The 21,066-nt window shown below is 49.5% G+C and overlaps 1 protein-coding gene across 1 annotated transcript; it reads right to left on the bottom strand.

Moving 5' to 3' along the window:
• Positions 1 to 837: 837 nt before the first annotated feature.
• Positions 838 to 20,743, bottom strand: GTF2A1 (general transcription factor IIA subunit 1). Its single transcript, XM_069735745.1, has 9 exons — positions 20,611 to 20,743; positions 14,421 to 14,522; positions 14,169 to 14,352; positions 12,857 to 12,927; positions 12,677 to 12,752; positions 11,993 to 12,126; positions 11,603 to 11,917; positions 2,746 to 2,835; positions 838 to 2,157 (listed from the first exon to the last, which is right to left on the bottom strand). The coding sequence occupies exons 1-9, from the start codon at positions 20,638 to 20,640 to the stop codon at positions 2,050 to 2,052; spliced, it is 1,110 nt and encodes a 369-aa protein (XP_069591846.1). The 5' UTR covers positions 20,641 to 20,743; the 3' UTR covers positions 838 to 2,049.
• Between the last annotated feature and the right edge of the window lie 323 nt (positions 20,744 to 21,066).

Raw genomic sequence — 21,066 nt, 5'->3', positions numbered from 1 at the left:
TCAGCGATGCGACCACTCACTACGCCAGCCGGAACATACTAAGCGGAGCGTGAGAACATAGCTGTGGGTGACCGGCGGTGATGTCAGTAAGGTTACAGCCGATTATAGGCAGCGCTTCTCATGCTCAGCGTGTTATGGCTGGTGTGGTGATCTGTCGCATTACTGATGTCACCGCTCACCAAACCATCCACAGATCATCGTGGGAAATGGACATTAGTGGTTTATTGGCAGAACCAGCAAAGGCTTAACCAACAGCTGTGAACTGATATGAATAGCCTGGGAACCTTAAGGATATTGGCCCCTTCTCAGAATATTTACATCGGCCCCACAAAATGAAGGGGAACTCCACGCGGTGTCCCCCCCCCTTTTCCAAATTATTTAATATACACACACACACACTCAGTGGGTACTGACTCCAACTCGCATCAGTATCGAATTTTCTCTGACCACAGAGACCAAACGACAAGGATGAGTTTAATTCAGCTCCTGGGAACAGCATTAACTGTATGGCTTTTTCCCCAGGTGCCAAAGTGTCACACAGGAAAAAAAAAAACAAAAAAAAAAAACAGACCACCCTACGGACATAAACAGATGTGTGAAGGGGGCCTTGCACCAGCCTCCGATGGCAGCATTGCATCATTGTACCATGGGATGGACATCTGATTATCCTGGCAGCGTGGCACACAGAGGGCGAGCCACAGCGTCCGTCAGAACCAGCAGACATGGTCCGAAATCATCTCCAATCTGCGGAAGAGAGGTGGAGACGCCTCCGATTTCAAGCTATGGCAATATATATACAGCCCGCACAAGCACCCTGGGGTCTTCACACAGAAAATATAAAGTTTTAAAATAACTTTTAATTAAAGGTTTTTGCAAAGGTAAAATATTAAAACGTAAGAGAATCAAATAAGTTTCCTAATGAGAAGTCTAAAGCGTGGCATTAAAAGAAAGCGGCCTCATCTGCCATTGTACAGCATTTACAGACAGACATAATAAATAGCGTCGCCCCTCCACAGCACTGTACGTACAACAGCAGATGACAGGGGCGCAACCACCCGTCCGGATATAAAAGAGATCCCAGCCCCCGAGCAGCTGAGTACAAAGGGTTTCACATTTATCAAAAGCTGCTCAATCACTGCCATATACAGGGTCCGATGATCGCCAAGAGGGAGTGGCCATGCTCCAGAGCTCCGACCACAGTCAATGTGCTGTGTAAGGCAGCAAGTATTCATTGGGGGTTCCCACACCAAGATCATTCATCTGCAATCATCACCCCACAGAACAGGTTGAAAGAGACACAGAATTCCCATACAAAAACATAAATCAGAATGGATGACTGCAACCCTGCCAGCAGCCAAGAGGGGGCGCAGCTTCCATCTGACTCAGCATCTTACTTGCGTGATTTTAGGCACTAGACACAAGGCAGTACAAACATGGAGCCCCCTCCCATGTATCACCATTGCCAGGAGTGAGGGTGGGTAAGGCAGCCAGCCCCAGACGTGCCCAACAAGAACCCCCAGAGCCCACTGCAGCGTGGGGGGCACGGGTCGTGGAGCAGTTAGCTGCACAGTTAATGATTAAGCCGAAGAATAAAACAGAATGGAGGGCAGGATGTGAAGACACTCGGAGCTGAACCTGACATTTAGGCATCACATCATGGATGATTGCGGCACAAGGGAGAGGCGGTAAAAGCAGGGGTCGCATCAGGTACCTAGGAGGGCAAAGGTGCCAGTGTCCCCCGATAAAAACACTTTGTACAATCTTTTGAAGTAAAACTTTCCAGAGGATCAAACTTGTATAACATGGAAAGGGGAATAAAACAAGGGCTGCACGTAGCTGTCCCGTGTTCGGCGTCACTCCATACGATCAGTCCCGTGACATCCAGGCCCACACGGAGATGCAGCGTTAGTTTATTGTCACTGTCGCCAGGGAAGGGGGTCAATTCCTGGACTTTGGGTGCAGTTTTAAAATTAACCAGTTATTTAGCTGGGTTTTTTCTCTAAAAGTCACTGCCCCCCCCTAACAACCCTTCGCAGGGCCGAGGGGGGCTCACCACTCAGCATCACCAATGGCTTTGGAGAAGACAAAGTCACGACCATTCAGGTTCATAATTCCATCTTTGAGATGAAACTTCCACTTGTTTTTACTTCTGTGGATCTGAAACGTGGAGAAGAGTGGAGATGTTAGCAGAGGATACTTGGGGACCGCGATGGGCTACCTCCGACCGCAGGCTTGCCCACTACAAAAACCTACATCTGCAAACAATGTCAAGCACCTTCAGCAGAGATCAAAGAACCAGGATCGGATCAGACCACAATGGCGGAGAGGTGGACCCTCATGATTCAGTGTGGCCAGCTTCCATACATCGCAGCAGTTAGGCCACGGCCAGACATTGCTCACAGTGCCAGGACGCTGCAATGCACAGATGACCATCTCTACAAGGCTGCCACCTAGTGGCCACGCTGCGTATGGCACATTCTGATACCCTATGGGGGTCAGGTGCACAGGACAAGTGCTTGTGACATGAGCACAGATGTAGGACCTAATTGGTTCATTAATACTGCACACATTGAGCTTTATTACAAGGGCTCAAAGTAAACGCCAATCTCTGGGTGCAGCACTGTTTCAGAGAGGGTTCATTTCACTGCAGTAGCTCACAAGTTAAGGATGGCTATGACAGGTGTCCTGGTTATTGCCATTGACTGGACAGGACCAGTGTCCGCTGGCACTACGAGGGTGTCTCACCTTATCGTATTGACACACAACAACATTCTCTGTGTCGAACAGCTCCTGCCCCTCCTCATCGCTCACATCGTCCTCACTGTTCAGAGGCTCCTGCGGGAGGAAACAGAAGTCACTAGATCCGGCTTTAGACTACTAGATGGTCGCCCAATTGTAACGCATCGGGTATTCTAGAATATGTATGTAGTTTATTAAGATTTAAGAATAATGCAATGGATACACAGGATTTTCTGGGTAAAATATATACATTATCAGTGAAGCGGTGTTTAAATCCCACGCCAATATCACTGATCGGCCGTCCGCAACCAATCAGCGCAGCGGGGTTTAAATCCAGTATCAATTCGCGGCTGGACTGTGCCTGTCGCCGATTGGTCTCGCCAGCTGCCTGCAACCAATCAGCGACGCGGGATTTCTGTTACAGACAGACAAAATTAGACAATTATATAGTAGATACCCAATGCGTTAGAATCGGGCCACCATCTAGTATTCATATAAACATTGGTGCTTACATTTATGTTTTAACCCATTGGACACTGCTATTGTTTTTCTCCTGTCTTTACTTTAAGAGTCAAAACTTTATTAGTCATTATCGCTGTATGACAGCTTGTTTTCTACAGGATGACTTATAGTTTTCAAAGACACCATTTATTTTACCGTATAATAAACTTAAAAATGGGGGAAAATTTTATTCTCTCCCTCACACACTGTCCTCCATGTTATTCTCGTTCTAGTATATGTATGTAGCTTATTTATGAACACCGATTGGTCACGCCGGGCACGACCAATCAGCGATGCGGGATTTCGGTTACAGACAAACAGACCCTTAGACAATCTACTATATAAAGGTGTGTGTGTGTGTGTGTGTGTGTGTGTGTGTGTGTGTGTGTGTGTGTGTGTGTGTGTGTGTGTGTGTGTGTGTGTGTGTGTGTGTGTGTGTGTGTGTGTGTGTGTGTGTGTGTGTCCGGGATTGGCATCTGCACCGTCGCAGCTACAGCCACAAAATTTTGCACAGTCACATCTGGACCCCGAGAGCGTCATAGGCTATATTGTGAGGTGAAATTTTAACCCCGCGCGTTCCAATTCACCAAACTATTTTTCCCCTATCTACATATTGGGGAAAAGTGAAAGGAAAAGTGTTGGAAGCGTCGCAGCTACAGCAACAAAATTTTGCACAGTCACACGTCTGGACCCTGAGAGCGTCATAGGCTATGTTGTGAGGTGAAATTTTAACCCCGCGCTTTCCAATTCACCAAACTATTTTTCCCCTATCTACATATTGGGGAAAAGTGAAAGGAAAAGTGTTGGAGGCAAATTGACAGCTGCCAAATGTGAACAAGGGGGACTTAAAGAATGAGAGCGATGGCGCCAAAGAGTATATACCGATCAGTTGCTAAGGTGGGGCCCCGACATGAGATACTCACCACACATGGGGATATGAACACACACACACACAAAATGCTCCACACACTACCACGTGCTTGAACACATACCACCCTCACCACACATTTCACCACACATACACCAACCTCGCCACATAAAAGTCGCCGCTCAAAACTCACCACGCGCAAAACTCGCCACATGCAAAAACTAGGCTCACGCAAAACTCGCCACAAGTGCAAAACTCACCTCATGGAAAACTCGCCACACGCAAAACTTGCACACGCGGAAAAATTGCCACATGCACAAAATTTGCAACACATGCAAAAGTTGCCTCACACAAAACTTGCACATACTCAAAAGGCACCAAACAAAACTCACCACGCGCAAAACTCGCCATGCGCAAAACTTGCTGCACACAACTTGCTACACTAACCTGTCACATGCAACTCGACACAAAAAGTTGCTACACGCATGTTGCCACACAAAACTCATCTCACAAAAGTCGCTACATGCATGTCGCCACACACAACTTGACAAACGAAACTCGCCCTAAAACACACACAAGTCTGGTATTAGCCTTCAAAAATAAAAATCTGATTAATAAGCAGACAAACTACAAGAGCAACAAATGTACGATATAGGAAATACAGCAGCTGTCAGTCACATGACCTGTCTATTATGTGTATGTGAGAGCTAATATATACTGCCAGGGGGAGGGCTTCCTGTTAGCTTGGGGATTTATCAGGCTGCCAATTTATCTTACAAATACTGAGGTAAAAATACTGAGCAAATAACGTGTTAACGAGGTCTAATACAGGAGATCACACAGGTATATACTATATATAGGAGGAGATGACACACAGGTATATACTATATATAGGAGGAGATGACACAGGTATATACTATATATAGGAGGAGATGACAGGTATATACTATATACAGGAGGAGATGACACAGGTATATACTATATACAGGAGGAGATGACACAGGTATATACTATATACAGGAGGAGATGACACAGGTATATACTATATATAGGAGGAGATGACACAGGTATATACTATATATAGGAGGAGATGACATACAGGTATATACTATATACAGGGGAGATGACACAGCAGGTATATACTATATACAGGAGATGACATACAGGTGTATACTATATATAAGGGAGATGACAAACATGTATATACTGAGGTGAAAATGAGAGGTGTGAGGTGAAAATGAAAAGGTGTGAGTGCAAAATGAGAGGAGTGAGGGAAAATAGTGTAGTGATCGGAAAATGACAGATGTGAGGTCGAAATGACAAGTGTTAGGGGGGAATGAAAGGAGGGAGGGAGAAAAAGATGTGATTGGGAAAATGAGAGGCGTGATGGGAAAATAAGAGAAGTGACGTGCTATAACTAACCACAGATATTTACTATGCCCAGGCAACGCCGGGCTCTTCAGCTAGTCTACTATATAACTGTCTAAGGGTCACTTCCATCTGTCCTTCTGTCACGGATATTCGTTGGTCGCGGCCTCTGTGTCATGGAAATCCAAGTCGCTGATTGGTTGCGGCAAAACAGTTACGACCAATCAGCGACGGGCACAGTCCAGAAGAAAATGGCCACTCCTTACTCCCCGCAGTCAGTGCCCGGCGCCCGCATACTCCCCTCCAGTTACCGCTCACACAGGGTTAACGCCGGCTGTAACAGACCGCGTTATGCCGCGGGTAACGCACTCCGTAACCGCTGCTATTAACCCTGTGTGTCCCCAACTTTTTACTATTGATGCTGCCTATGCGGCATCAATAGTAAAAAAAATGTAATGTTAAAAATAAAAAACCTGCTATTCTCACCCTCCGTAGTCCGCCGAGCCGCTCGCGCCTGCCGCCATCTTCCGTTCCCGGCGATGCATTGCGAAATTACCCAGAAGACTTAGTGGAGTCATCTGGGTAATTTCGCAATGCATCCTGGGAACGGAAAATGGCAGCAGCTGTGCGCGTATCGCCGGAGCTTCACTGGATCCCAGGGGTGAGTATATAACTATTTTTTTATTTTAATTATTTTTTTAAACAGGGATATGGTGCCCACACTGCTGTATATTACGTGGGCTGTTAGATACCGCGTGGCTGCTATATACTACATAGGCAGTGTTATATACTGCGTGGGCTGTGTTATATAGTACGTGGCCAGTTATATACTGCGTGGGCAGTGTTATATACTACGTGGCTGCTATATATTACATGGCCAGTGTTATATACTACGTCGCCTGTGTTATATACACTGTGTGGCTGCTATATACTGCGTGGGCTGTGTTATATAGTACGTGGCTGTGTTATATACTGCGTGGCCACTGATATATTGTGTGGCCTGTATTAACGCATCGGTTATTCTACAATATGTATGCATATAGCAGCCACATAGTATATAGCACAGACCACGTAGTATTTGTCTGCTATATACTACATGGCTCATATATACACACTACGTGGCCTGTGCTATATACTATGTGGCTGCTATATACATACATACATACATACTCTAGAACAGAGGTCCCCAACCGCCGCTCCGCGGACCAGGACGTTGGGGTTTTTCAGCCGGTCCGCGGCGCCGCTGACAGCTAGCTTCGTGGCCCTGCGCCTGGTCAGAGCACGCTCTGTGACAGCTCGCAGCTCCCGGCAGAGAACATTATGCAGGACGGGGCGGGGCGTCAGGCGGGTCTTAGTGACACAGCCCTCCTGCGCAGCATGGTGTGTTCCTGACGGGGTGGGGCGGCAGGCTCTCCTCACTGACACGCCCAGTGGCGTATCTAGGGGGGCGCAGCCGGCAGGGGGGCGCAGTCGGGCCGCCTCATTCGGCGGTCCGCAGTGTCTCCCCCGGCGGCTGCATTCTGCCGCCCCCGGTCAGGGAGTCAGCTGTTCTCTGTGCCGACTGTCAAGCTGACAGCCGGCACAGAGAAGCTGCAGAGCGCCGGCTCCCAACAAGTGCAGAGGTGGAGGGGAGCCCCTGCAGGGTGGCTGTGACGGGCAGGGAGAAATCCCTGCAGCTCCACTGCCCAGCGATCTGTCTTCCTGCTTCCTCTCACACAGACGCGCCGCTGAATGACGTCATCATTCAGCGGCCGGCTGTGTCAGAAGAAGGCAATGAGCTGCTGTGGGAGAGTGCGAGGAGAGGTGAGAGGGGTGTGTGAATGTGTGTGTGAGAATGTGTGTGTGAGAATGTGTGTGAATGTGTGTGTGTGAGAATGTGTGTGTGTGTGAGAATCACATTCTCATTATAAACGTCATAATTATATGATAAGTATGCACTAAGCTCCACCCCTCCATAACTCCACCCCCATATGACCAGAGCCCCGCCCCTGCCCCACCCCCACCGGGCCATGGAAAACTGGTCTTGCTTAAAGCCGGTCCCTGGTGCAAAAAAGGTTGGGGACCTCTGCTCTAGAATACCCGATGCGTTAGAATCGGGCCACCATCTAGTATATATTAGTGCTTTCTGTAACTACAACTCTCAGCATGCCACATTACTGGCAAAAGCCTACCCTAAAATCTTGAGCTTTTCAGTGTCTGCTCTCATGTGTAATAGGAGAGCCCCTAATCTCAAAGACAAATTAGTCAGGGCAGACATGGGGAGCCCACGCCCAACCACCAGTCAAAGTATTCTTGCAGCACGCCGCCTCGGTACATTCCCCTGCCTCAGCGGTGCTTCATGCTCAAACATTATCAAATCTGATAATGTCACACACACCCTAGAACAGGCAAGTCGTACCCCATCCACGGCTATCATGCATGCGATTCCAACTTCGTAGTTTTTGTCATCAAATGTCCCTGTGGCCTCCTTTATGTAGGTGAAACTACACAACATGTCAAGGACCGCATAGCGAGCCACAAATCTACCATCCATTGTGGCAAAACATGGCTGCCCATCCCCGAGCATTTCACTAAATTCAGACATACGGTAGCGCAGCTGAAATATCAGGTCATCGAGCAGGTACCCCGACCGAGAAGGGGTGGGGACCTATTAAACAGCTCAAATTGAGGGAAACCTTCTGGATTCATAAGCTGGAGACCATTACCCCCAAGGGCCTAAATAGGGAAATGAACTGGCAGCTGTAGTATCTTCATTAATATTACGCTTTATTTTCCAGACACGATGAGCCCTCATCCCACTTGGCGAGTTCCCCTTTAATTTTCCTTCTAATGTAAGGTTACCCATCCTGTACATTATAGCTTACCGTCCACTTATGCCTCCCACTGGGAGCCCTACGACGCTCAGTTATCCTGATATATAGCCATACAAAGTACAGGTTGTACGACACTCACTCATATTACTAGCCCCAGTCAAACACATCCATACATTCAGCGGCACCTCAACCTAGTGTTTATATCTCTTACATTGTGCTCCGTCTCTTATGGTCATCCTTATCTAGTTTTGCAGGATGTTTAGCCACGCATATTTCATTATGCCTGATGTCACACCCTGCTTCTGGCATTCTCATGCCCACACACTCGCCCAGCGCTCACCGCGCATGCGCGGTTATTACAACATGATAGCGCCACGTCATTTCCAGTCCTAGGGACCTCACTTCCGGTGCGGCGCTACCATAGGCGGTATAAAAACCCACTATCTCCCTCATCCCCCTACACGCCACCTCTAGCAGGGCGCAGGAGCGCCGCTCTATACAGCTATCCAGGAGGATTGCAGGTACCCCTATTTCTTTACTTTTGGCTACGCCACCACTGTTACTTCCCGACAGGGCCGGCTCCAGGTTTTTGAGGGCCCCGGGCAAAAGAGTCTCAGTGGGCCCCCCTTTAACACATACCATGATTCATGATCGCATATAACACAGCCATGTAGTATATAACACAGCCCACGTAGCATATAACACAGCCATGTAGTATATAACAGCCCACGTAGCATATAACACAGCCACGTAGTATATAGCACAGCCCACGTAGCATATAACTGCCCATATAGTATATTGCACAGTCACATAGTATATAACACGGCCCACGTAGTATATAGAACAGACATGTAGTATACAGCACAGCTCCCCCCCCCCCCCCCCCCCCCAAGAATGGCCCCATAGTCCAGTACTCACTGTTATAGTTACAAAAAAAAAATAACACTCCTCACCTCTCAATGTGCCTGTGCTGCTCCACTCTCGGCGGCTGCCACTGCACTACCTGACACATAGCGAGTGAGCGATGATGCTATCGCACACCTGCAGCTACAGTGTCAGAGGCAGAGTGCGGAATGATGGGAAAGGGAGCATCAGGTGACGGTCTCTCCTCCATCATTTGCTTTGAACATTACCGGCAGACGTCAGTATAGTTCAATGCGGCGGCGGGCTCCCCTGCCTCACAGAGGCCCCATGGCGGCTGCGTGATGTGACACTAGCTGAGGGCCCATGGGGGAGCGGGGGCCCTAGGCAGCTGCCATCCCTGAATGGGCCCCCCTGTCTCGCCAGGGCCCCGGCACTTGCCCGGGTACGCCGGGTGCTGACGCCGGCCCTGCTTCCCGACATCCCCTCACCTCATGGATGTCTTCCGTAGGCCCACCATTGAAATTGAGGCCCCCCACACCAAGCAAACAACACCTTCCTAGGACCGCCATACCCTTTCCTCAGACTTTATCAAGGTATTTATATGCGACCCATTGCTCGACTATGGCACCTACATTCTATTTCAGTACTGCCCTCCACATGTAATAAGTATAATATTACCTTAATGTGATTTCCTGCTGTATAATGCCATGGGTCCCAACATTATGCATTTAACGCCCATTCGGCTGTACACTCCTATGACTAACAGTCTACACTAGTAATTACAGGGGACCCAGGACAAGACACTCCGCCCAGGGTCCCAGTTGTATGCAGGTCAATAATACGCCCTCTCTTTTGACCATCACTCAGATGTTTATAACCGTATACATGTGGGTTGACAGGGAGCCCGATACAATACACTTCATCCTAGCGCCTCTCGTATTTTATCTGCTATTACCCTATATAAAACTTTGCTATCTTTCACCACAGTGACTATTTATCTAAGGGATCCTTCCTCCTGCCCTACCTCTGCCACCTTTATTTAGCTGATCAGGAACCAAGGTAATCAGCTTAGACTTAAGGTATCGTTACAATAAACGACTTACCAACGATCACGACCAGCGACACGACCTGGCCGTGATCATTGGTAAGTCGTTGTGTGGTCGCGGGGAGTGTCACACAGACAGCTCTCTCCATCGACCAACGATCAGGGGAACGACTTCGGCATCGTTGAAACGGTCTTCAACGATGCCCAAGTCCCCCTGCAGCACCCGGGTAAACATCAGGTTACTAAGTGCAGGGCTGCACTTAGTAACCCGATATTTACCCTGGTTACCATTGTAAAAGTAAAAAAAAAAAAAAAAAACAAACACAAAACTACATACTCACATTCTGATGTCTGTCACGTCCCCCGCCGGCGTCCACAGGGTTAAAACTGCTTTCGGTAAGAGCGCTGCTAATGCACGCGCTGCTGCCGAGAGCTTTCCTGCACCGACTGTCAGCGCCAGCAGTAACAGCGGCAACGTTACCGCTGTGCTCTGCTTTATGGCCGGCGCAGACACATTAGCAGCGCTCCTGCCGAAAGCAGTTTTAACCCGGGGGACGTGAGACATCAGAATGTGAGTATGTAGTTTTTTTTTTACTTTTACAATGGTAACCAGGGTAAATATCAGGTTACTAAGCGCGGCCCTGCGCTTAGTAACCCGATATTTACCCTGGTTACAAGTGAACACATCGCTGGATCGGCGTCACACACGCCGATCCAGCGATGACAGCGGGTGATCAGCGACCAAAAAAAAAAAAATTGTCCTGATCATTCCCCAACGACCTCCCAGCAGGGGCCTGATCGTTGGTCGCTGTCACACATAACGAGATCGTTGCTACGTCACCGAAAGCGTGACGTTGCAACGATATCGTTATGTGTGACTCCCCCTTAACTCTGCTACCTTCTATACTCTCTACATCCTCTACCTTTTCATTATCAAAATCGCAAGAACTTTTCTTTTGAGCTCTGTTGCTCCTTACCAGTAGTCTACGTCCTACGCTGGCTGCTATGTATATTTGTATGATATGTATTTTATGTTTTCTCTTCTATTGGTGTATTTATATGATGTATCAATCTTATTTGGCACATTCTTTTCTTCTGTTAATGTTGCTGGATTTATTTCTGATTTGGTTTCTTTATCTCCGTAGCAACCCCATGAATAAGACCCAGGAGGGTCGAAACGTTGGGTTTCTATTTGCACATACCTTTTGGTGGCAACCTCGTTTGTAAACACAATAAACTCATGTGATAATTTTTTGCATCATACCAACTCTGAGTGTGCGGTAATTTTCTGGTATATGACTGTTTGGACCGCATGGTCTGTTTTACCAGCACCTCCATGTTTTCGACCCGAGTGCACACCATTACTCTCTTACACATGCCTGAGGGACACCACCTTAAGATTACCTCTTCCACTTGGCCATCCTCTCCATCCTTTTCCTTGTCCTCCTCCTCTTCATCATCATAATCTTCATCCTCGTCCTCATCTTCCTCAGAAGATGTGTCTCCGGCACCATCCACCTGGAGGACAAGAGGTGCTTGCTGCTGTCCCTGCTGCGGCTGTTGGGCATTTGCCACAGAGAGTTGCCCCTGCAATGGTGCTTGTGGAGCTGCGACGGTGGTTGGGATGACATGGGGTTTATTGCCTGTGAAGAGGATTTGCTGAGGCTGTATGATGACACCGGTCTGCTGTGAAAGACCACCGGGCAGGGGAGTCAGAACCTGGAATAGACAAGTGGGTCACAAGGGCCATATCCCCCATGATATTGGAAGTCACAAGCATAAAAAGCTGCCTACCTGCTGGATGACAGGGGCTTGTACCCCTCCAGGCTGCATTTGGGGGATCACTTGCTGCTGCAGGACCATAGGCTGCTGCTGCTGAATGATATACTGGGCGCCATTGGGGGCTCGGACCACCTGCAGGAGTTGACCTGTGGGAAGAACTGGAAAGTAACAAACTGGCACAATGATGGCAGAGGCGACCACCAGAGTGAGTGTGTTTTATCAGCCCCCGCACAGACCGTGACACCCAAAGGGCTCCTTCCTTGTGCAACACAGATTTTAGCTACTTTAGGAGGTTCCACTTTTACAAAGCCTCATCACTGATCAGGGAGGATCCCAAGACCCTCATCCATAGGATTTGTGATGGCGCCAGAGGTTAGATGCAGACCAATTTTATAGTAGACGCTTGTAACAGATATTGACTGCATGTAAGGAGCTTCCCTGGTTGCCAGCGAGCTAAAATTAAGCCAAGGGTGAAGAGTGCTAACAGAAATTTAAATTCGGACATCACCACCGACCCTCCGAGACCTCCCATAACCAAGCAGCAGCTTAAATCCTCAGCAGAGGCATAACCAGAACCTCTTTGCCTCAACTTTAAGTCTGTACCCTGGACCCCAAGTATCATATACACCACTGGTTTGTAAGTGTAGAGGGTTTCGGGATTCTCGTGTGCCGACGTTGCCCCTCACCCATAATTACCGGAGTTGGTGATGAGCTGCTGGACAGGGGTAACCCCGGCAGGAAGGGCCAGTGTAGCCGCGGTGGCTGCAGCACTCTGCAACAAGAAACAAATTGTAGCCTTTACCCCCTCAAAAAAAAAAAAAAAAAAAAAAAAAAAAAAATCAGCGACACCCCCTCAGCCCCAAGAGGACCCCATACCATTCCTTGTGGGGCCATGTGCTGGATCAGCTTGGAATCATTGCTCGGGATCAGAACCTGCTGCTGAGAAGCTGAAATCAGAGGGAAGAAAGATGTGATCACCAGAAGGACGGGGCACTGATAAATAGAGGACAATAACTCTTCAGCAGTATTACCGTATATACTCGAGTACAAGCCGAGAATTTCAACCCATTTTTTTAAGGCTGAAATTGCCCCCCTCGGCTTATACTCGAGTCATTCCCAGGGGTTGGCAGGGGAGGGGGAGCGGCAGCTGTCTAATCATACTCACCTGCTCCTGGCACAGTCCCTGGTTCTCCGGGCACCGGCAGCTTCTTCAAGCGTTGACCGGTCACATGGTACCGCTCATTACAGTAATGAATATGGACCCATATCCACTCCCATAGGGGTGGAGCCGCATATTCATTACTGTAATGAGTAGTACCATGTGACCGCTCAACACAGGAAGAAGCTGCCGGCACCCGGAGAACCAGGGACCGCGCCAGAAGCAGGTGAGTATAACAAGGGCATTGCGCGATATTCACCTGTCCCACCACCGGGCTCCGTCTTTTGCACCGTCTGCAGTGACGCTCAGGTCACAGGGTGCGATGACGCGATTAGCGCCGCCCTCTGCCTGAATGTCAGTGCAAAAAACACAGTGGCGCCCGACGGTAGAACGGGGAAAGGTGACTATAGCAAGTGCCGGGGGCCTGAGCGACGAGGAGAGTATGTGATTTTTTTTTTAATCACAGCAACAGCATATGGGGCATGTTATGGGGCCATAATCAGCATTTATGCAGCATTTTATGGGGCAAATGTGTCTATGGAGAATCTTATGGGGCCATAATCAACATTTGTGGAGCATTATAGGGGGCATATTTTAATATGGAACATCTTATGGGGCCCATCATGAACTGTATGGAGCATTATATGGGGCTCCTGATTCAACATGGATATTCAAAAACACTTAACCTACTAATTTCTCAATTAATTTTACTTTTATTGGTGCCTATTTTTGACATTTACCAGTAGCTGCTGCATTTTCCACCCTAGGCTTATACTCGAGTCATTAAGTTTTCCAAGTTTTTTGTGGCAAAATTAGGGGTGTCGGCTTATACTCGGGTCGGCTTATACTCGAGTATATACGGTATATCCTAAGTGATGACCACAATGGCCACCATCTTCAGATTCTCCTGTCTATAGTGGCATCACTGCCTTCCAGGAGTGCTGCATGCCAGCCCATTAGAGCCATGGTGGTGGCAGATTGGGTCGCCATGAGACTGAACACCCCCCCACTGTGGCACTATAATCAAACCTTGGTGCGTGGCTGGGATGAGGACCTGCTGAGCCTGGTGAGTGGCTGTCGGCGGCGGATGTTGGTGCACCTGCACATGGTGGTGGTGGTGCTGCTGCTGCTGCTGGGACTGGAGTAGAAGTTGCTGCTCCTCGGAGTGGAAGCCGTCCACAGCCTTGGACTGCATCAGTTTATTCTCCCACAGCTGGAAGAGAAGAGGTGGTCAGAGCGGCAGCAGGGAACAGCGCAGAGGGGTGGGGGTACGGTACTCACCGTCTTCAGCTCCATCAGGACCTGCTCGTCCACACCCTCATCCAGAAACAGCTCCCGGACATCATTGATGACATCCTCGATCACCGAGCGGTACAGTTTAGGCTGAGACACAAGAGATAGCTCAGATTAGCACACGATGAGGAGACTGCATCCCTGGCTGCACCAAGAGCTACAGAAGGCAGGGCTGTGCGGAGGCAGTAAGCCAAACCTCTGACTACGCAGCACTGGTCACTACTGAGCACGTGTATAAAAGGGAAGCACAGATCAGAAACCGGACATTTCATCACTTTCCCAAATTATTATGGAACCACTTACAGCACATCCTGCATTGCACTACTGTACCCAATTTATTATATATGTTGGAGTGGCTCCATTATATACCAACTCCACAGTCCTGGCTGAGGCACTGCAGCACTTTCCACACCATCTACCATAGGGATGGTACCTGACAACATGGCGGCGCCACCTCTTGTACTCACATCGTAAGTTCTCTGGTACCATCAGATCCCATGCTCCTAATACTCAGTGTTCAAAACATCTGATTGTCAGCAGGGACTTGCTCACACAGCTGAGGAACATTACAATTGCATCCAGTGTGGGCAGTCTCGTCTACAACATATCGGACTCTCAGGATTGGCTAGGCACAACAGTAACAAACCCTCAGCCCTCACAAGTCTTCCAATCTGTTGCCACATTAATCATGGATATCCAGTCTCCCCAGCAGCCATTATCCGGCGTTGGCCTAAACAGCGATGCAGAAAGGGTCGACAATAACGTGGAGGATCCAGCCACTGCGGACAGTCACATCTCTCCACAAGGCCACGTCCCCATGATCAGCTTTAGCTGCACCCATTATGTAAATTTGGCAACATGCATTTTTGAAGCTGTTTTTTTCTGTTTGCAGTGTCATGCTTCAACCGCTTCACACCGCAGCCCTTTTTCGAATTTGCATTTCCCTTTTTCTCAGAGCCATAACTTTTTTATTTTTTGGTCAATTTGGCCATGTGAGGGCTTGTATTTTGCGGGACGAGTTTTACTTTTGAACAACACCACTGGTTTTACCATGTTGTGTACTAGAAAATGGGAAAAAAAATTCCAAGTGCAGTGAAACTGCAAAAAAAAGTGCAATTCCACAACTGGTTTTTTTCCCCCCACCATTTTCACTAAATGCTAAAACTGACCTGCCATTACGATTCTCCAGGTCATTACGAGTTCAGACACCAAACATGTATAGGTTTTTTTATTTAAGTGGTGGGAAAAAATTAAAGTTTAAAAAAAAAAAAAAAAAAAAAACCACGTGCGTCATTTTCCGAGACCTATAGCATTTCCATTGTTTGTGATCTCAGGTTGGGTGAGGGCTTATTTTTTCGTGCTGAGCTGATGTTTTTATTGATACCATTTTGGTGCAGATACCATCTTTTGATCGCCCGTTATTGCATTTTAATGCAATGTTGTGGTGTCCAAAAAAAAAAAAAAGTCGTAGTTCTGGCGTTTTAACTTTGTTGCGCTACGCCATTTACCGATCAGATTAATTCTAGTTCTCTTTATATCTTGATTAGGCGATTCTGAAGGTGGAGATACCAAATCTGTATTTTTTTTTTTTACATATATTATTTTGAATGGGGCATAAAAGGGGGGTGATTTAAACTTTTTTTTTTTTAACTTTTCACTTGCTTCAATAGCAGAAATGCTCACTTGCTATGAGGGCAGACTGCTGGGTGGCGTTCGTAGCAATCCGGCAATGACAACCACAGGGGTCTGCTGCAGACTCCGGGTCCTCATGACAACCCACAGGCGAATCGCGGTCATGTCACAGACAGGGGTGCCGATGGGCGGGATTAATGACGCATTTACGGCACAATCACATTAAATGCAGCTGTCAGAGATTGAACAGGTTAACAGCCATGAGCGGAATGCAATTTCACCAGGGCTGCTAGGGGCACATGTCAGCTGTTTAAAAACAGATGACATGTGCTGGGAGAGATGTGGGCTCAGTGCTGGAGCCCACATCAAAGTGGGAGACCCCTACATGCGCAGTATATGTATGGCGCATATCTTGATGGGGTTAAATAAAGCTTGTTCTTGAGACTTTTTTGGCTTTTTAAGAACATTATTAACATACTAGGTGCGTTCCACTTCGGTGGGGATTACATGTGTTTCCACTGCAGAAACGTACTAAAAACGTATGTTTATTTTTTTGCTGGGCATTTAATATAAGTCAATGGAGAAAATACACAGAAAACTAATCATACCCGCCAAAGAAATTGCAGTGGTGGATTGGAAACGAGCAGCGCAGCGTTAACAAGAGGCGCAGGGGCAGAAGATCTCTATAAATCCCATACTTTACTGGAGCGGTAAGACGCTGCAGCGTGACAGTGAGATAGAGTCAAAAATGCAACAAAACCTCATTGTGGGCACGCAGCCTACGTCACCAGACAGCAGGGATGAGAGGTGGGGGGCTGGATGACAGAGCAGACCCCCCACAATGCCTAGAACTGTACCCAGCCTAGCAGCTCCTCCTGTACACCCTTCATAAGCCCCCAGAAGTGTCATCCTGGAATAAGCTGGCTGTGAGCGGAGAGACCACCAATTATCAGAGCAGGGGCTGCACTAACCTGCCCACATCTCTTGAAAACTGCAGTCCATTAGTGACGGACATGAGATCCCAACGCTCTGAGCAGGAGGTTCTGCAGCAGCAGGGTGCATGAGGTGTTCCAGTACAAGGTATGCTAGAAGTCACTAAACTCTTTGACTTTTAGGGCCCTGTAAATATTCTTCCTTTTAGGCTGCAGTCACACCATCAGTATTTGGTCAGTATTTTACATCAGTATTTGTAGCCAAAACCAGGAGTGGAACAATTAGAGGAAAAGTATAATAGAAACATATGCACCACTTCTGCATTTATCACCCACTCCTGGTTTTAGCTTACAAATACTGATGTAAAATACTGACCAAATACTGCTGGTGTGACGGCAGCCTTATATGTTAGGGATGAGGCCCAGTCTGTTCCCCTCCTCCAACTGTTACTCACAGGTTTCCTCCATCACTGCAGTACACAAGCACTCAGAGGGAGGGCAGCTGACGTCAGCAGGACTCATCCCCTCCCCCTCAGCTCTGTGTATATAGAGGGAGGTGCAGGACAGAAGGAGGAGGAGAGACCCAAAAGTATCAGGAGGAGCAGGAGACACAATGTCACAGCATGTCTGATTCTACAGTAGCTAGTGATGGGTCCTTTGCAAAGGATGTGTTACAAGGAGGCGGCTCCCTGCTGTGAAGGATGGGAGCTGGCACCCCAGAGAGCCACTACATTCTACCAATAGCTCTCACTGGGCATAAAATCCCAGTGTCCATAGAATGTAAGTCCGCAAGGACAGGGTCCTCTCCCCTCTGTACCAGTCTGTCACTGTAAACGATATCTATAACTCTGGTGCTATATAAATAAATAATAATGTTCAGCAGATGCAACTCTGCCCACCAGAACAAAACTCCACCCACTCATCAATTGAATTAGTTTGCAGTGGGTGGAGTTTCAGCCACATTAAAGTCAGCTTAAAGCCTCACTAGTCATTGAGGGGCCCCAATACTGAGAAGGGGGGACAACCTCACTGATCATGGAGGGGCCCCAATACTGAGAAGGGGGACAGCCTCACTGATCATGGAGGGGCCCCAATACTGAGAAGGTGGACAGCCTCACTGATCATGGAGGGGCCACAATACTGAGAAGGTGGACAGCCTCACTGATCATGGAGGGGCCCCAATACTGAGAAGGTGGACAGCCTCACTGATCATGGAGGGGCCACAATACTGAGAAGGTGGACAGCCTCACTGATCATGGAGGGGCCACAATACTGAGAAGGTGGACAGCCTCACTGATCATGGAGGGGCCCCAATACTGAGAAGGTGGACAGCCTCACTGATCATGGAGGGGCCACAATACTGAGAAGGTGGACAGCCTCACTGATCATGGAGGGGCCCCAATACTGAGAAGGTGGACAGCCTCACTGATCATGGAGGGGCCACAATACTGAGAAGGTGGACAGCCTCACTGATCATGGAGGGGCCCCAATACTGAGAAGGTGGACAGCCTCACTGATCATGGAGGGGCCACAATACTGAGAAGGTGGACAGCCTCACTGATCATGGAGGGGCCACAATACTGAGAAGGTGGACAGCCTCACTGATCATGGAGGGGCCACAATACTGAGAAGGTGGACAGCCTCACTGATCATGGAGGGGCCCCAATACTGAGAAGGGGGACACAGCCTCACTAGTCATGGAGGGGCCCCAATACTGGGAAGGGGGAAACGGAGCCTTACAAGTCATGGAAGGGCCCCAATACTGAGAAGGGGGGACAACCTCACTGATCATGGAGGGGCCCCAATACTGAGAAGGTGGACAGCCTCACTGATCATGGAGGGGCCCCAATACTGAGAAGGTGGACAGCCTCACTGATCATGGAGGGGCCCCAATACTGAGAAGGTGGACAGCCTCACTGATCATGGAGGGGCCACAATACTGAGAAGGTGGACAGCCTCACTGATCATGGAGGGGCCCCAATACTGAGAAGGGGGACACAGCCTCACTAGTCATGGAGGGGCCCCAATACTGGGAAGGGGGAAACGGAGCCTTACAAGTCATGGAAGGGCCCCAATACTGAGAAGGGGGGACAACCTCACTGATCATGGAGGGGCCCCAATACTGAGGTGGACAGCCTCACTGATCATGGAGGGGCCACAATACTGAGAAGGGGGACAGCCTCACTGATCATGGAGGGGCCACAATACTGAGAAGGGGGACAGCCTCACTGATCATGGAGGGGCCCCAATACTGAGAAGGTGGACAGCCTCACTGATCATGGAGGGGCCACAATACTGAGAAGGGGGACACAGCCTCACTAGTCATGGAGGGGCCACAATACTGGGAAGGGGGAAACTGAGCCTTACAAGCCATGGAGGGGCCCCAACACTGAGAAGGGGGGACAGCCTCACTCATCACGGAGGGGCCCCAATACTGAGGAGGACACAGCCTCACTAGTCATGGAGGGGCCCCAATACTGAGAAGGGGGTACAGCCCCGCAAATCCTAGAAGGGGCCCCAATACTGAAGGGGGATACCGAGTTCCACAAGTTATTGAGGGGTCCCAATACTGGGGGGGGGGGGGGGGGAGGAGGAGGACACTGAGGTCCTAGTATTGGAGGGGGGATACTGAACCCCACAAGTCAGATGGGCCCCAATACTGAGGAACTGAGCCCCACAAGTCAAAGGGGCCCCAATACTGAGGAGCGGGGATGACCCCTACAAGTTAGAGGGACCCTAATACTGAGGAGGGGGACACCAAGCCCCACAAGTCATGGAGGGACCCCAAAACTAAGGAGGGGAGATACTGAGCCAGAGTCAGAGGGGGCCCCAATAATGAGGTGGAAACTGAGGGGCACAAGTTATTGAGGGGTCCCAATACTGAGGAGGGGGGGATACTGAGCCCCACAAGTCATAGAGGGGGCCCCAATACTACACTGAGGGAGGAATGAGCACCACAAGTCGTTGAGGAGTCCCAATAGTGGGGGGAACACTGAGCCCCACAAGTCATAATAGGGCACCAATAATAGGGGACTGAGCCCCAAAATTTATAGAGGGACCCCAACACTGAAGAGGGTGACACAACCACACAGGTCACAGAAGGGCCCCCAATAAAGAGGGGGACTGAGCCCCACAAGTTTACTGAGTGTGTGTGTGGGTAATGAGCCTCACAAGTAACTGAAGACCCCAGTACTGAGGAGGGAGACGCAGAGCCCCACAAGTCACTGAGGGGCCCCAATAATGAGTGGGGGGTGGGGATGAGCCCCACAAGCCATTGAAGAACCCAATAGTGACGAAAGGGACATTGAGGGGCCCCAGTAGTGAAGGGGACCACTGAGCCCCACTACAGTCACAGAAGGCTCGGGGCCCCAGATTCCAGCATTCATTATACATGTAACGACCCCAGGACCAGGCAGAGGACCCCCGGGAGGCGACGCTACTCGGGGCCCCCAGCACAGGACCACAGTGACTGCTGACACTGCCGTAGCGCCCGGAAACCCCCACACACCCGGAGAATGGCGGGAATACAGAGGAGCCCAGCACACCGGGGCCCCGACCACCGCTGGACTCCACATCTCCGGCACCGGCTGAGCCGCACTACACGGGGCTCTTACCACGGGGTTGGCGTTGGCCGCGGTCGCCATGTCCCGCAGTAGCCTCCCCGGCCCCCGGTGCTGCCTCCTCGCTTCTGCTTCTCCTTTATATACGGACACCGAGCGCCGAGACGCAGCCAGCAGGTCACGGGGGGCGGGAAGCCTCGCGAGAGGAGCGCGTCACTGGGGCGGGGCCGCACGGAGGCTGCTGGGAGTTGTAGTGCTCAAGGCCGAGAAGGAAACAAGTCTGTTAACCCTTCAGGTGCCAGAGCGAGCGAGAAGCCGAACAGTGCGGACAGGAGAGGCGCTCGGGCCGAGGAGACGTGCTGGGGACCTGTGGTTCTACAGGAGATGCGGCTGCATAACCGTGTAAGAAGGGTCCTCAGTGCGAAAGGGTGATTACTTCTGCACTATGACCGCATTATCTAGAGTACCTGGGGGTGAATACTTCTGCACTGTGACCCCATCATCTACAAT

Source organism: Ranitomeya imitator, chromosome 1 (assembly GCF_032444005.1).
Source record: "Ranitomeya imitator isolate aRanImi1 chromosome 1, aRanImi1.pri, whole genome shotgun sequence".
Taxonomy (NCBI): Eukaryota; Metazoa; Chordata; class Amphibia; order Anura; family Dendrobatidae; genus Ranitomeya; species Ranitomeya imitator.
Note: the sequence above shows the minus strand (reverse complement) of the source record. Positions and strands in the feature narration are given on the sequence as shown.